We start from the raw sequence: 17,571 nt of genomic DNA, 5'->3' as shown, positions 1-17,571 counted from the left end.
AAAGTTGTTATTATAATAAAAAACGCATTATATCTCGCTGTATGTTTACAGCATTAGGTGAGTTGTTTTTTTCTTAAAAAAAAAAAAGTGCCTATCTTGTGTAGCCTACCTAATATTTATCCAAATGAGTCAATATTAAGTCAGATCACAATAATTGAATTGAATTGAAATAATAAAAAAGCGTAGCTTACCAGAAATTGTACCATGTAAACATTGTAACATGTTGTCACTAAACCGAATACAATTCAGTTTAGTTACTAAAATGTTTTGACAATCACAATACACTTATTGTAAACACAGTTTACGTACAACATTAAACTTTGTTACATTTTAAACACTGTTGGCAGAAGTGAAAAATAAATAATTTTATGAAGTTACAATTTTGCTTGATTCCATGATGTATTTTACTGAACATGAGTATTTACAATGCAAATCCAAATTATTGTAATTTATTGACAGTAACTTATATCTTGTCTTTTCACTTTATTAAGATCAGATTCTGCAGGTAAAATTACAATAATAAGGTGACTTGACTTGGACTTGACTTGACCTACTACAGGACTTGATTTGACTTGACTTGACATAGCCTGTGACTTGACTTGACTTGACTTGACTTGCCCAAGAAAAAAATACTTGGGACTTACTTGAGACTTGAAGGTTAAGACTTGAGACTTACTTGAGACTTGCATATGTATGACTTGGTCCCATCTCTGCCTATTTCTTCCCCTCCTAAAGCTGAACTTTGACTGATAGTCTTTTCATTTCCGTCTGTGTCAGTGACGAAAGTAAACATTGGCTCAACTGATATTTATACGTTTTATGAATCATTTTCTTAGACAAGTTAATTTACTCAAGGCTACCTATAGCCTAAATCAGTATTGCCATTAGGAACCTTCTGCAAGCTTTGGAATTTGAAAACGTCTGTTTTTAAATGTTAAAAGTAATTTTAAATAATAGAAATTATAGGCTACGTTTACCGCAGTTGGTGGAATTGGCAGACGTTCCCTTAAGCATCGTGCGCTGTGGAAACGCGTCAAAGCATTCTCAGGTATAATTATGCAGCATTAATGCACGAATGATTTTGAATGAATATTTTCATCATGTCGATATACAATGGTCACATAATGTTGAAACTAATCTTGCTATTGATATCTTTGTTAGACTACCGACCCTGTAGAACAAATGTCCTGCTAATATCAAACCTAAAACGAACTTTACCGCACTCAACCAGCGGGAATGCTTTTCACGAATTACGCCCCTGCGTGAACCCGCGTAGATGCACCTGCAGTAATTCGATTCTGGCGCGCTGTCGCGCTCCCTGCTCATTAGAACTTTCATTGAGCTATTTTTAGAGTGTGGACGCGACGTTCCTGGAAGCGACAGCTCACATAGGCACAGGCTTTCTTTGTCCAGCTCCTCCGTGGCGATGACGGTGTGCGAAAAAAAAAAAAAAAAAAAATCATCATTGGAAAGTGGGGGGGACACAAACGGGATTTTGAAAAGTGGGGGGGACATGTCCCCCCTGTCCCCATAGGAAATTACGCCCGTGCACGTAGGGTCATTAAGTTAATTATCTCATGAACTTGTAACATTTTCAACAGATTTATAAAATATAAAATAAATAAATAAAAAATAAAAACGTATATAGTATATATATAAATATATAGTAATATTGAATTGTACATTGTGTCAAGCTTTTCTGTAGCTCAAACAGTAGAGCATTGGTGCTTACAACGCCAAGTGCATGGGTTCGATTCCCAGGGAAAGCAAGAACTGGTAAATGTAAATGTGTACTTTGAAACGCAATGTAAGTCGCTTTGGATAAAAGCGTCTGCCACATGTGTAAATGTGCATTATGCTCAGTAGGAGCATGAACTTGAATGTTGTGTATCTAATGTCTTGTATTGGACATGTAGAGAACACTTTGTCTTTAGTGATTAAAGTCCTGTGAAAAACACTGAGAGGCAACCACAATTTGTATTACTGAAATAAGCAAAATATATGATATAGTGATAATGAATTATTACAAATATATACGGATATTCTCTATGGCTAATATTATCATAGGCCTACTGTCACTAACCTCTTAATCATTTGTCACCTCACATGCATAGCATGCCCCTCTCTAAAACAATAGGAAATGCTTTGTTTACTTTTTGCTGACCTCTTTAACAAAAGAAATATGACACAATCTTTTTATGTAATATAAATTTAGATTATGCCAGTTCTCTTCATTTGACTGGTACCATGAATCTCATTAACATATTCTCTTTACTTGTTATTCATCACATCATGTGCTTTCATTATTGTTGTCTGCTAACCGTTAGGAACAGATTAAAAGGTCTATAAATGAAGTGTCATTGTTGTTAGGCCATATACTGCCACAGCAAATGGATGCAATTAAAGTTAGACAAATCCAAAACTTTGCAGGATAACCAATATCCCGACCGCTGCTCAAGAAAGGAGCGTGATTATATAAAGAGGAGACGTGAACATTTCACAATGAAGGATGATGGTGTGTTAAATTGTTCTTAAAAAGATAATACAACTGTGACATTTATTTACCAATATAACATGATTACATTAGATGGAGAGCAGCATGGGTATGAAGGCCAAACTGGCCAATGGGTAAGAAAAACTTATTACATATAGGCTACATTACAAAACAAGTAACTGTTCTTCATTAACATGTAACTTAGTCTATAGTTTGTTCTCCCTTCTTTAGATTGAATGTTCAGAATGTGGAAGGTGGGACTGTGTGGTCAGATCTTCCACTGTTGGCAAATACAGCTGTCCTGCATGCATGCACATTTGCCTATTTTTTTTTCTTACTTTTTTTATTGTTACTTTCATACCTGTTAGCTAATGAATATGTTTGTTGAACATTCCCCTGAATAAATGCTGTGGGTAATTCACTGGATACATAAACTATGGCTTCTCAATTTTCAACACTCTTTAGGAACATTTATGGAGTCTAGCCTACTGTATGCTTTATGCTTTAACTCATTCCTCAGTAACATTAAAATAAATAATAAATAAATGCTTGACATCCCTTTGACCACAGCAGTACTGCTGCTCAATTTAAATGAAGCCACAAATTGGCATCATAACAATAATCTGCGAATACACATGCACTGCAAAGACACAATGTCAATAGCATAATTTATTTAATCTACTTAAAGTTGTCATCAGATATTCAATTTCATTGAAACGAGTAACAAAATAATGTGGGCGTGGTCTGTGTCGTATAATTAAAACACATTAAAACTTCCCTTAAATGCGTCTGAAACCTTAAGCGGAGCAGCGACAGAGTAAACAACAATGTCCTAATATGATACAAACATTTACCAATAACGTGGAAAGCTTTTAAATCTGCTCAGTGAAAGATTCGCTGTGACGAATCTGTCACCGTTCAACATCTGCTGGAAATCCAGGTAAAACTATCTGCGTGCACGCGCGCGTCCCCAGTTAACATGATCCCCAGTTGATCCGTAACACCGGCAACTGTTATGATCATTAGACTGAAGAAAGGTTTGTGGTTTTAAGCATTTAAATTGATACATATCTTTGTAATATGCTTAATGTAACAATATTGCGTTTTTGTGTGAGTAAATCGTATTCGAATGTGAGTAACAGAAAAGGTGCGTCTCATTTCGCGCACTATATCGTGTATCAGTTTATTGTAAACACGAATTCTGGTTTTGGAAAGTGGTGATGGAGAAACGGAGTCAATTGAATCTAATGCTTTGCCAAATGACTCACTGATTCAAAGCGCTCGAATACCGCGCGCTGACGAATCCTGCCGCTCAAAAGTGTAAAAATAAACACTTATATGATGGAAAACACTTATATGAATAATAATAATGACAACTTGAACAAATCGCAAATATTTTTTATGATAACGTAATCTGTTAAATCTACAAATAATTAAATATGAAGTGTCTGTATAATTTATATTATTATATTGCTTGTTTTGAGTGATTTTTGTCTAGTCAGTTTAAGTCCATTAACTCTCACTCTGACTGACTCCCTCACCAGTGCGCTGAACTAGAGCTGATTGAGACGCACTCAATCTCAGAGATTTACTGTGGATTTATTTTTCTTTCTGTTGATTATTCTCATCTTAAACATGATAAATTGTCCAAACACACAGGAAAACTCCTGGAGAAACATCTGAGATCCACGTGACACTATTATGAAGATGGCGTTGATTAAACAGGAGAGTGAAGACATAAAGATTGAAGAAGTGTTCAGCGTGAAACATGAAGATACTGAGGAACAAACAGGTTAGTTTCACTCGGTCCTTATTAAAATGATCTGACAGAAATTAATGATATTTTTGATGAATGTCATATGAGTGTCCTAATTAAAGCAGTTTTATTTGACATGAAGCGGATCTTCTCATGTGGATAGACATGTTTGTTGAGATCACATGACCACAGGCATGAACTGTAGAGGACCTGTACACTTGAATTATATGGGCTAGATGATTATTTACATGGATTATAAATCTGTGTTGATCCGAAGAAAGGAAATCATATACATCTGGGATGGTATGAGTGAGTAAATGATGAGAGAACATTCATTTTGGATGAAATATCCCTTTAACTATCACCACAGCTAGGGTTGGGTACCGAAACCGGGCACCGATATGGAACCGGTACCTAACCAGAATGTAACCGGACCAAATCAAAACGCAGATTTCGGTGCCTCCCCAGACAGCAATCAGATCCGGCCCACATCTGGTACACCTGGAATCCACACAGCCCGGATGTGGGCCGGATCTGGGCCAACACTATGTTGCTGTCTGGGTCATCTTAAATGCCTCAGCTGTCGGTTGAAATATTTGTCCTCTGGTTCTCCGAAACGGACGTAAGAAACATCATCACCGCATGTGATTGCTAGTTAACCCTTTGATCGTTCACACTGGTGTGCTTAATGTTCAGATCGTGTGATCATCAACTGCTAAATTCAAATCTGTGTTCACGTGTTGGCTGGCACTGAGCCAGAAACAGATGCTCTCAGCGCTATCATATTATATCACAACAGTGTTTTTAAGCATGTTTTTAAGAATAAAAATATCAGCCAAGGACTGACTGACATGTAGCGCAACCAATCACTGTTCGTTTTGTTCCACGTCATGTTTAGTGTGAAAATGTAAAGTCGATGTCCGTACAATAACAGACCGGTGAACATCTAATAAATTAATCATTCAAGAACGTTGTGCAAGTTTACTGCAAAAATAGAGCCAAGAACCTTACGTTCTTTTGAAAATCCAGCCTTCAGTTGATCCACGGCATTTAAGGTGATTCGTTCTAGAATAACGCTCACCTTGTGCAGGACATGCAGAAAGTCAGTGAAAAGAATGGCTGAAATTTAAAGCTGGTTTGTAGCATACCAAGAATACAGACTACTTTACTGTTATTAGTACTGTAGTGTTATTTAGTGTTAAATTATTGTAGTTGGGTTAGGTGGCTTAGGTTTTATTGTGAATTTGTTATGTACATTTGTTGTGTTTTGTATTTACACTACTTATATTTATAGATTTACTCTAAAATTTTGATATATACAATTTTAGGAATATTAAAAAAAATTCTATAAAAAAAGCCGTTCTTTAATGTCATTCACCATCATTTTGAGGCTCTTTTTTTTAAAGTATCGGTTCAGGCACTGGTACTGTTTTAAAAGTATCAGTATCGATTTGGCACCAGTATAAAAAAAAAAAAAAAACGATACTTAACCCTAACCACAGCCCCATCAAGTACCTTTCACTAAACCAAAGATTGAAACCAAAAACAGTAATATTAATGATAATGTTAACATTTTATGAAAGGTGGCCATTATTACAATAATACACTTAAAAGGATGGTTCGGAGTAAAATCAATCTAGGGTCCTTTGCACCATGACCTTCAAGCCAAACCTTTCTGCATTGAGAAGATTGTTGCAGTTAGCAAATGACACAAAGACCACAGTCCAAATGCCTCTAAAAAAAAATGTCTCATTCTTTAGGCAGTTTCTAGTCTGGCTATCACCAGACCAAGCTCAATCTTTTAAGACTGAACATTAGTCTGGGGAGTCTGCTCAGTATTTTCTACTGCACAAGAGGCGTGATCAACGGGCATAGTTCAAATGACCCTGTATGCAATTGGATAGTCCTTCAACCAATCAGACCAACGATCCGGGTGTCGTGCTTTGCAGCGAAAACTCCAGGCAGGAAACATGTCAACAAACGTGTTGGTTTGTAGCATTGATCAGCGGTTTGCAGAAGCAGCAATAGCATCGAGTGATTTTTGCAGGTTGTGCAAAAAAAAAAAAAAAAACATAAAAGTGAGTGGTATTTACACCCACTCTTTGTTTGCTAAATCAAAAAGAAGCAAGGATCGTTGAGAGGTTAAAAGGAATTGGATTGGATTAAACCCCCCAATAGCGCAACAGGTGGATAAGCCTGTCTGATCTGATTCTGTTTTAAATCTTCAATCAGATTTAAAACAGAATTAGGATTCAGGATTCAGGACAAGGCCAGGACAAGCGGTCAGTCTGTGGAAACGGCGAGAGTGTGCAGGTGGTTTTTCTTAATATCCAGTTCTCCTGTTGTTTCAGTTTACTATTTGAGTCAAGGTAAGGCTATTTTCGATTCTCTACTTATTTTTAATTTTTACCTTCACATAAATCTGTATTTTATTTATACGCGTTCCTACTTTAAATAACAGCCGTGTCTGAAAAGAATTGCAGTTTGAATTTTATTACACTTAAGTCCAACAGCAGTTTCGATTCCTCCCATTTTCGGATTATTTGCTTTTGCTGTGCTAATTGCTGGGCCGGCTGTCCTCACTCAGCGGTGAAAGCACTATATCTATGTAGTTTGCGCGCTGTTGCGGAAGCGTCAGCGTAAGCGTTCAGCTCTCGTGTTCAGCCTCCTCGTGTGAAGACCGACTCGGGTAAAGACCATCGACTCTACCTGTGCGACTCCACCGAGCAAGGACACCAGGAAGGCACTTAAGTATCTTCTTCTCCCTTTCCTTTCCCACTTTTATCTTATTTACCTTTACTCAACATGTGCTTTCAATATATTCCTGTTGTCTCTCGACAACGCTCTTTCATCACTCGCAGGAGGCAGCGCAATACTGATAATCTGCGCCCCATTTTCTCATCCTCACACACACCTCTCTCTCTTTCCGTGGGTCTATGGAATTGTCAGTCAGCAGTCAATAAAGCTGACTTTATTCCAGCCTTTGCATCTCATTCTACTCTTAGTATCTTGGGCTTGACTGAGACCTGGATTCGTCCAGAAGACTCAGCAACCCCCGCTGCTCTCTCTAGCAATTTCTCTTTCTCTCACTCCCCTCGCCAGTCTGGGAGGGGTGGGGGTACAGGCCTTCTCATTTCTAACAATTGGAAATACTCAGCGCTCTCTTCTCTATGCAACAACAACTTGTTTGAATATCATGCTATTACACTTACAACTCCCAGTAAGATCCATATTGTAGTCATTTATCGTCCCCCAGGTCAGCTGGGTAACTTTGTAGAGGAGCTGGATGTGCTGCTGTCCTCTTTCCCTGAGGACGGCACCCCACTTGTAGTCTTTGGTTATTTCAACATTCATCTCGAAAAGCCGTATGCAACAGACTTCATCTCTCTCCTCGCCTCTTTCGATCTCAAACGGCTCATCACCACAGGTACTCACAAATCAGGCAACCAACTGGACCTGGTTTACACACGCAACTGCATCACAGACAACATTTTGGTGAGACCTCTCCATGTTTCAGATCATTTCCTCATTACTTTCAATCTATAACTTCTTACCCGTGCACCACCAACCCCCCCACACCAGTCACTTTCAGATGAAACCTGCGCCCATCTTTCCTCTGCCGTGTCATCTTCTCTTCCCTCACACTCACAATTCTCATCTCTGGATGTGAATACCGCAACGGATACCTTATGCTCCACTCTAACCTCTTCTCTAGACAATATCTGCCCTCTCTCCTCCAGGCCAGCACGCGCTACTCCCTCTAACCCCTGGTTATCTGAGGTTCTTCGTGAACACCAGACTGAACTCAGGGCAGCGGAGAGGAAATGGCGCAAATCAAATGACACATCTGACCTGAGTATGTATAAATCTCTCCTCTCTTCCTTTTCTGTTGATGTTCATGCTGCAAAATCCTCATACTTCCACAACAAGATCAACAGCTCCTACAACACGATTACTCTTCAAGACAATCAACTCTCTCCTCTGTCCACCTCCCGCCTCCTCTTTAACTGCTGATGATTTTGCTAACTTCACCAACAAAACAACAACTATCAGCAGTCAGTTCTCAGCTCCACACACACAGGAACCCAGTCTGACCCCTTCCACAGCCAATAACCCTCTCTCCTCCTTCTCTCCGCTAACTGATGAAGAAGTATCTAAACTTCTCCTCTCCAGTCATCCTACCACCTGCCCTCTAGACCCCATCCCCTCACACCTTGTAGAAGCCATCTCTCCCACACTTCTACCAGCTCTCACACACATCATCAACTCATCCCTACATACTGGCACTTTCCCTTCTGCATTCAAGCAGGCTCGGGTAACTCCACTGCTTAAAAAACCAACACTAAACACATAATTTGTAGAGAATTACAGACCTGTCTCTCTCCTACCATTCATTGCAAAAACACTTGAAAGAGCTGTTTTCAACCAAGTAACATCCTTCTTGTCTCTGAACAACCAGCTGGACGCCAACCAATCCGGCTTCAAGAAAGGGCATTCAACTGAGACTGCATTACTGTCGGTCACAGAAGCCCTACGGATCGAAAAGCTGCCTCCAAATCCTCAGTTCTCATTCTCCTGGATCTGTCTGCTGCCTTCGACACTGTGAATCATCAGATCACTGGGCATCACAGGAACTTCCCTCCACTGGTTCGAGTCCTATCTCACAGGTAGGTCCTACAGGGTCGCATGGAGAGGCGAGGTATCCAGAGAACATCAACTGACCACAGGGGTTCCTCAGGGTTCAGTTTTTGGTACCCTCCTCTTCTCCATATACACCACATCCCTGGGACACATCATACAGGCACATGGTTTCTCCTACCACTGCTATGCTGATGACACACAGCTCTTCCTCTCATTTCAACCAGATGATCCCACAGTAGCTGCACGGATCATCACCTGCAACTCATTCTGTTCCACGTCACTCCTCTGTTCATCTCTCTGCACTGGCTACCACTCGCTGCTCGCATCAAGTTCAAGGCATTGACGCACTTCATCTTCAGAGCTCAAAAAATGCCCAATTCCACCTTCTGACCTCAAACCTATTATAAAAACTTATATCCACAAGAAATGACAAGCTGAATGTCAGTGTACAACAAAAACTTTACAAAATGAATCCTGTGGTCGGTGTAAAACGATGTGTCCATTTTGAAAATCGTTGGGATTATATTACCTACACAAGCGGTCAAATAAGGCACTCCAGACTAACTCGTATGTTTCTATTAACGGGTGAAGATTCTCCTTTATCCCCTCGTGCCAGAATCCATTATCACTAAAGCATATTTTGATTGATTGTGATAGATTAAATTTAAAGCAATAAAAATAATAAAAGGCTAATAATAAAAACAACTACCCCCATGGGGTCATTTAAAGGGCACCTATTATGCAAAATTCACTTTTACACGGTGTTTGAACATAAATGTGTGTTGGCAGTGTGTGTACACAGCCACTAGCCTGGGAAAACCCAGACAACTTCCGTCAAATTTAGATTTGCTCTGCAAGTAGTCTGGCAAAGAGCTCATTCTTTCGTCGAAATCGCGGCACCAATCAGAAATGTTGGGGCGGGCTTTACACGATGACGATCGCTCTGATTGTTTTTAGGTCTATCCAATTGCGCCCAGAGGCATTTGAGCAACGTCCGTTGGTGAAGCGCATCACCTTTTAAATGCATTATTATATTCAAATTGCAAACACATGAGGACAGTCTCCAGGGTTCGTACGTTTTGAAAAAACCTGGAAAAGTTATGGAATTTGAAAAATGCAAATTCCAGGCCTGGAAAGGTTTTGAAAAAATAAAAAGACCCAGAAAGTTTTGGAAAAGTCATGGAATTTTTTTTTAACACAGCATAATATGTGATTAATACAAAAACTCTTTAATAAAAAAAATATTTCGCGTTGTCTTAATGTCCTTATATTCGGGCGGCATAACGTACAGTTCACTTCCGATTCACTCACTTGTTGCCTGAGGTGAAGTCGGTGCTGACAGAAATTTAACTGAAATGCCAGGAAAGTGGCACGAGCATGCTAAAGTTTTGCAAGCACCGGTGGGTCGAGAATGTAGCGGAAATAAGATTGCAGCTCTGGCCGCATGTGAAACGATACGCAGCATATCAGCCTGCGTCTGTCTCCTGCACGCGAGAGGAGAGAAGAAAACGAGTAAATGTCAGTTCAGTTGTAAGTTCATTCTTTATGTGCTTAGGAGTGTGCGATATTGTCTATGAACTATGATGATATTGTAATCATTGTTTTAACTATGTACGAGGCACTGCGAGTGCGAGCTGACATCGCGTTTGTCTCATGCTTGCTTTCACTGCGTGATGTGTCAGTTTATAGATGTCCCCAAATGAGTTTTTGTCTTATATTTATATCATATTATGTTGTCATATTAGAATATCACATGAGCAAGAGTGCCGTTTTCCTGTGCACAATTGCAAATGTGCTATTTATTTTATACAGCAGTTAAATTAACAATAAAGTTAACATTGTGAGTTACTTTTTGGACACAATATTGTCAATTTTCACTTTATATCGCCGACGAGAATTTCATAATGAAGCCGTAGTCCAACAAACATCGATGATTTTTTTATTTATTTAATGAAATCCGCGTTTTGAACGAATCATTTAGCGATTCAATGAACAATCACTTGTTTTTCTGAATGAATCAGCCGTTTGAACGAATCGGTTGAAATTACTCCAACAACTCGCTTATTAAGACAGTGACTTGCCGCCACCTACTGGTGGTTTTAGTTTCATATTTAAAGTATATTTTAATTAAAACGTTAAGATTATAAATCATATCATTTAAATATTGAATAGCATTATTTATGCAATTGTAAATGAAGTGTAAATATAGTAGGCTAATGCCAGTTTTGATGCCACTTCTGTGTCAGCTCTAATGTCGACTGACATTTTCAGGAATACATAGTCATGGAAATGTGCCGAAAAGTCATGGAAAAGTCATGGAAAAGTCATGGAAAAGTATTGGTTAAAATGTGTATGAACCCTGTCTCCATGAAAGACCCACTGGCAGATGAACGTGCTACTACATTTCTCTCAGAAACGGTAGGAAATTAAATTAGATTTAATAGAGGATTTTAACTGTGACAAGATGATTGACAGGGCAGTTCAAGTGACAGGATGCACGCGACAGATCCGTCCGATAAAGATGACGAAGTAGTATGTCCCAAAGCTTGCCTACTTTTTTGCTACACATTCAAAAGTAAATACCTTTTCTTCACAAAAAGAGCACATACTTACTCGTAGTGTAGTGTAACTTAGGCGAATTGGGATGCTTTACACGATGACGATCGCTCTGATTGGTTTTAGGTCTATCCAATTGCCACCCTATAATGATAAAAATCCACCCAGTGCTTTTTTTTAATCCCCATAAATTATAAGTAGTGTCTCAGGCCACATTTACGCATAGCCGGGTATTTAGAGAAACTAATATTTCCCCCCCTCCGTTTTCAATAATAACATCGTGCACACAACATCGTTTTCAAAAAAGTTATAATTTACATCAACCCGCATAAATACGCCGTCGAGCGCCATCATAACTATGCCAAACCTATGGGCGGCAGTGTAGGGAGAAGGATAAAGCCATGCAAGCCAATCAGAATCCTCAGAATCGACAACAACGAATAACACAAGCGATTCCTAGGGCCCTCACATGATGTTAAGCATTTTCTGGCGCATAATGTGACGTTTGAGAACCTAATACCCAGTTTCTCCTAGTTGACACGGCAACACATAACCGCCGTTATCAGAAATCTCCACTTTGGCCGGAAATATTTTTTAGAAATAATCGTTTTCTGTGATAAAAACTGGGTTTTTGTGTAAATGAGAGGCCAAACCGCAGGGAAATATCTGCGTCTTCCAGTGCCTTAGAACAAGCCGTTCTCAGATTCTGGGCAATGTGATGTACTTTTGCACAAGCCCTGCCCATGATTGTTGACTGACGCCGCTGATCCACTTGTCCGTGCGACACTTCTGTCGCGCCGTGCTCCACTATATTCCTATGGGTGACGTCAAGCGACTTTGACGCGCCCGCAAAGCATTCCGGGAAGGCGGCGCTTCATTTGAAAAAATGCTGCGCGTCAAAAAGCTGGCCGATGCCCATCTTTATGCAAATGAATTCCGTTGAACGCGACGCGGCTATCCAATAGAAGTAGAGCATAAGGAGACGGAGGGAAGTCTCTCGCAGGTCCTCTGTTTTAATACGCTACATTTCCCGCTCGGTCAAAACCACGCCCATAGCAGTAAACGCCCATCAACGTACCAATGTGGGGAGGCGTCGCGACACCACGCGACAGTCGTGTCGGACAAGTGGATCAGCGCCGTGACACTGCCGTATTACCATAGACCCGGCCTGAGTGAGCTGTACACAGTCCGCCATTGTTTCGACGCCGGAGCAGCTCTATAAGAATGTCTCGTAAGCGATTTAGGTGTTTTGTAGTTGATGTAAGGATGAACATTGCTGTCTTCATGTACTCCTTACATCAGAGCTTTTGAAGACGCAGTGGATTACTTTTGTTTTTGAAGGGAATGCACCCCCAATCTAGTGACCTAAATGCGTTTATGTTTGCGTGAATTGATCCAGTTGATCCAACTGTTGTGTTCGTGATCCAGCTTACAGTCTCTGGAGCGATACAGATCACGGCAGTAATGAAAGGGACAGCACGCACTTTATTGCAGTTCATCAGAGTTGTTTTACGAATATAAAGTTGACCAGTTTATTAAGCACCCACTGAAAAGGTCTGTATACTTTTGTTTACTGTTAGTTGTAACATAATGAGTGTTTTTGTGTAATTCGCTGTGTAATGCACACTTCTTGTACTGTGATTTATTCAGCTCTAATGGTGATTTTCTGGACTAAAACAAATGCTTCATCTTTTGTGTGAAGTACAATAAACTTCATAAAACTCATCAGTAAATTTTTGGCCATCATTCGGACGGGGTCTGGCTCTATGGACAACATTGTCCGACTCTGATTCGAACTGAACACCGCTACTGACAGTTTCTGTTCTGACATGTTAATTCTGTGAGATGAGATTGTCCTGACACCAGAGCACAAGCTCCTGAAGCTCCGCCCTCTTCTTGAACTCCGCCCTCTGTGCCGGCAGCAGCAGTTCATTTGTATTTAAAGGGACACACACAAAAACGTTGTGTTTTTGCTCACCCTCCAAAAGTGGAAAATTTAACATGCTGTAAAAAAATATATTCACATACACTCTGGGGACATCAGAGACTTATTTTACATCTTGTAAAAAGGGGCATAATAGGTGATCTTTAAGGGCTGTCTTTGGCTCTCATGATCGGCTCTGATCAGGTGTATGTTTAGGAGGTTAAATGTGATTGGGTAAATGTTGAAAATTGACATGTCCTTTTCTATTGACATGATGGTGGCTGCACATTTTAAGGTTTACAACATTGTCGCAATCTCTGCCATTTTCTGCCAGTATTCAGTACTCGGATCTCGAGGGTTCTGGCTTTTTGCAGCTTTGTTACCGTTCGGTCAGACAGAACTGTTGTTCAAGAAGCCTTCCAAACACATCACATGCTAAGTTTCATTTTGTTTTGCATAATTGAATGAGCTGGTGTTTTGAAAGTTTCATTTCTTGTTTTGCCTCCAGTGCCTCCAGTGTATGTAGGGGTGCTGTGGTTAAAGTGCCTGACAAGCCGCCCAGCTGTAATGATAACCCGATGCACAAACGCATTAAAACTATCATTAACCACCAGCTGCAGTGTATGCGCAAAAAGACAAAAGAGTCCCATTTCACCTGTTTGGGAGAGTTGGTTTTTATGTTTGCTGTTTTGTGCCATTAAACTCGAGTTAACTTGTATTTGTCTGTTTCCGCTTTAGACTTGATGCCGCTGAAAGAGGAGAGTCAAGAACCGAATGGAATGGAAGAGAAAGATCAGTATAAGAAACATCATGATTTCATGAATGGAAAGAAATCCACAATGATGGAAAAGACTCGCTCACGAAAAAGAGCTCAAAAGACCAAACCTAACAGTTATTTCACTTGCCGTCAATGTGGAAAAAATTTCAGTCAAAAACGAAACCTTAAATCCCACATGAGAGTTCACACTGGAGAGAAGCCTTTCACATGCCAACAGTGTGGAAAGAGTTTCAATCAAAAACAAAACCTTAATGTCCACATGAGAATTCACACTGGAGACAGCCGTTTTACCTGTCAACAGTGTGGAAAGAGTTTCATTCAGAAACAAAACCTTAAAGCCCACATGAGAATTCACACTGGAGACAGCCGTTTTACCTGCCAACAGTGTGGAAAGAGTTTCACTCAAAAATACAACCTTAAAGCCCACTTGAGAATTCACACCGGAGAAAAGCCTTATACTTGCTCTCATTGTGGACAGAGTTTTGCACATAAAAACACCCTTAATTCCCACATGAGAATTCACACTGGAGAAAAGCCTTTCATATGTGATCAATGTGGAAAGTGCTTCACAACTGTTTTAAATCTTAGGTATCACATTATCATTCACAGTGGAAAGAAACAGTTAATTGGAAAAAAAGCGTTCACATGTGATCAGTGTGGAAAGAGTTTCACACGTAAAGTAACCCTTAATTGCCACATGAGGATTCACTCAGGAGAGAACAGTTTTATATGTAATCACTGTGGAAAGAGTTTCAGTTGTAAAAGTAGCCTCAACACTCACATGAGACTTCACACTGGAGAGAAACGTTTCATCTGTAAACTGTGTGGCAAGAGTTTTTCACAAAAAGGAAATCTTAAGGCTCACACAAGTACTTGCACAGAAGAGCAGTTCACGTGTTGAATATGCTGTCTTGCTGTGAAATGCCACAATGTAACAATGATTATACATAAAATTACAAAAACTGAATGAAATAAGAACACATTCTTTGCTTAATTGTTTGTGAGAGAATGCATTGATAATGTCTTCAATCTGGACTTGAATATGGCCACTGTTGGGGCTCATCTGGTGACATCTGGAAGTTTGTTAGAGCTGCAAGTGCCTCACCACTGATCCTGACTCACTGCTAATTGCATGATGGTGACTGCTTTGAGAAAGAATTTGCCGATTGCAAAATGCGTCCAGAGAGCAAAAGGATAAACACAATGTTTGCTCAAATCTTGGGGAAGGGATGCGGCTACCTCTCCATCTAGTACGAACAATGTAACAGGAAGGCACTGCAATCCACCAACATACCTATCATCATTCATGCCAACCCCTACCTCCCCTTTGTGGTGGATGTCGCCACCTCAGGCATTGGAGCAGTGTTGTCTCAGCAGCAGAGGAATCTGTCCACGCACCATCCATGCGCCTACTTCATAAAGCTTAGCAGAACTACAACATTGGTGACTTTGAGCTCCTTGCTATCAAGCTGGCACCAGAAGTGTGGCACAACTGGCTGGAGGTCCTAGTGATCACGGACCATCGCAACCTAGAATACCTTCACGACACCAAATGGCTGAACCCTCTTCCAGGCCCAGTTGGGCATTGTTCTTCTTGTGATTCAACTTTACTGTATCCCATCGTGGGTCCAAGAACACTACTTGTCAAGGTTACACTCCTGATGCTCCCAGCTATATGTCACTCACACTTAGTAAAGTTCTAATCAAGCTTACCTATTCCCCTTTATCCCTTCATCATGGACACTCACCCAGCACAGACACACAGTCAGCCTCTGGTCTCTCCATTGGATTACCCTGTAAAACTGTATGAGTAAGACATAAGAAAGACTCTTCAGGACCAATTTGAGACTTTCAGTGTATTGTTTATCTGGATGATCCTTCATGTGTCCTCGTCTTTGCTCTTACTCTCTGCAAGATCACAACTGTGTTACTTCCAGTTAAATATCCTCTTCATTGTCTGTTGTATTCCACCAGTACCTGATGAGTTGTGTGCAGTACAGCTGTGGCAAATATTTTGGCAGTGACAATTTTGTTTCACAAAATGTGCTGCTTCAGTATTTGTATTGAAGGGGGTGGATTGGAATCCACTGCTGCTTCAATGTATATGTAATGAGGGATTATAATCAAGGTATTAATCAATATTTTTCCTTCTAAATATCAAATGAATTGAATGACTTCTCTGGAGATTTTACTTTGTTATAGAAGTTACCAGTGTGATTACTGAAATGTTCTTTTCATGTATTCTTTTTAATGTCAGTATTTGATATTTGAATGTAGTAACAGTGCTTGCCTATTTAGCCCAGCTTCCAGAAATTAAATAGGGACTGGTTTTGTGTTTGTGTTTGTTTTCAACGTGCTCAAACAAATAGGGGTCATCGAAGCCAATAGTTTAAGGGACCATTTCTTTGTTAAAGCCTTACTTAGACTAAAATGTAGCTCTCCTTGAGAAAGAACGCATTATCTTGATGTTTTGAGACGAGACTCCTGTTTTTGTAGTTAGAGTCTGGCCAAATCCAACCTTGGAAAAGATGTGTGTCGGTGTGTGTGTGTTAGTCTCCTTGGTTACAGGTTAAAGGGATAGTTCACCCAAAAATGAAAATTCTATCATTGTTTACTCACCCTCAAGTTGTTCCAAACCTGTATGAGTTTCTTTGATCTGCTGAACACAAAGGAAGATATTTGGAAGAATGTTTGTAACCAAACAGATCTCGGTCCCCATTGACTTCCATAGTATATTTTTTTCCTACTATGGAAGTCAATGGGGACCGAGATCTGTTGATTACAAACATTCTTCCAAATATCTTCCTTTGTGTTCAGCAGAACAAAGAAACTCATACAGGTTTGGAACAACTTGAAGGTGAGTAAATGATGACAGAATTTTCATTTTTGGGTGAACTATCCCTTTAAAGCAGGGCTCAGTAGTTTCGTGATTTCTTCGCTGTATTCTTGCTTTTTGCTCGCAGGTTTCTCTCTAGAGCTCCCCCTACAGCTTCGGAATAGATATTTGACAACACTGTTGTAAAAACTCGTTGGCGATTCTCTGACGCCAGAGGCTAGTAGATCAACGACATCAAAGCGGATGGGACATTCTTTAAAACGTCTTCTTCATTCGGGTTCGAACAGCGTGAGGGAGCGCAATAATGACAGCATTTTAGCAGATTTCTTTTGGCCGTAAAGCAATTGTTTACATCGCGAGACCTGATATCACGCGATACTTCCTGACGCGGTGGCCGGCGGCCCGCCGGCTCAAAGTTGCAAGTGCGGATTCTCCGCTCACGGGCACCAGGGGGGTGCGAAACGACCACCATTCAACCCGAAATAAGTAATATAACCATTCCAATGACTCCGAAGCTGTTCAGTTAAGGTAAAAAAGTTACTTAGTTCACCTTTAAGGAACCACTGGCATTATTGGAGATTGACTG

General features: G+C 40.2%; 1 protein-coding gene across 2 annotated transcripts in view; it reads left to right on the top strand.

Annotated features, from left to right (window-relative positions):
* LOC311088070 (uncharacterized protein) overlaps nt 1-16,760 on the top strand; it is a 135,640-nt gene extending 118,880 nt beyond the window's left edge. The window contains exons 1-3 of one of the 2 annotated variants that reach the window (XM_084121721.1): nt 1,601-3,531; nt 4,154-4,286; nt 14,110-16,760. In XM_084121721.1, coding sequence (XP_083977847.1) covers nt 4,196-4,286; nt 14,110-15,050 — 1,032 coding nt within the window. In that variant the 5' untranslated portion in view covers nt 1,601-3,531; nt 4,154-4,195 and the 3' untranslated portion in view covers nt 15,051-16,760. Of the gene's footprint in view, nt 1-1,600; nt 3,532-4,153; nt 4,287-14,109 lie in introns of those variants that run through there. The other variant, XM_084121725.1, reaches the window with a different exon arrangement.
* The last annotated feature ends 811 nt before the right edge of the window (nt 16,761-17,571 follow it).

Source organism: Abramis brama (assembly GCF_963993115.1).
Source record: "Abramis brama genome assembly, chromosome: 8".
NCBI classification, from domain to species: Eukaryota; Metazoa; Chordata; class Actinopteri; order Cypriniformes; family Leuciscidae; genus Abramis; species Abramis brama.
Note: the sequence above shows the minus strand (reverse complement) of the source record. Positions and strands in the feature narration are given on the sequence as shown.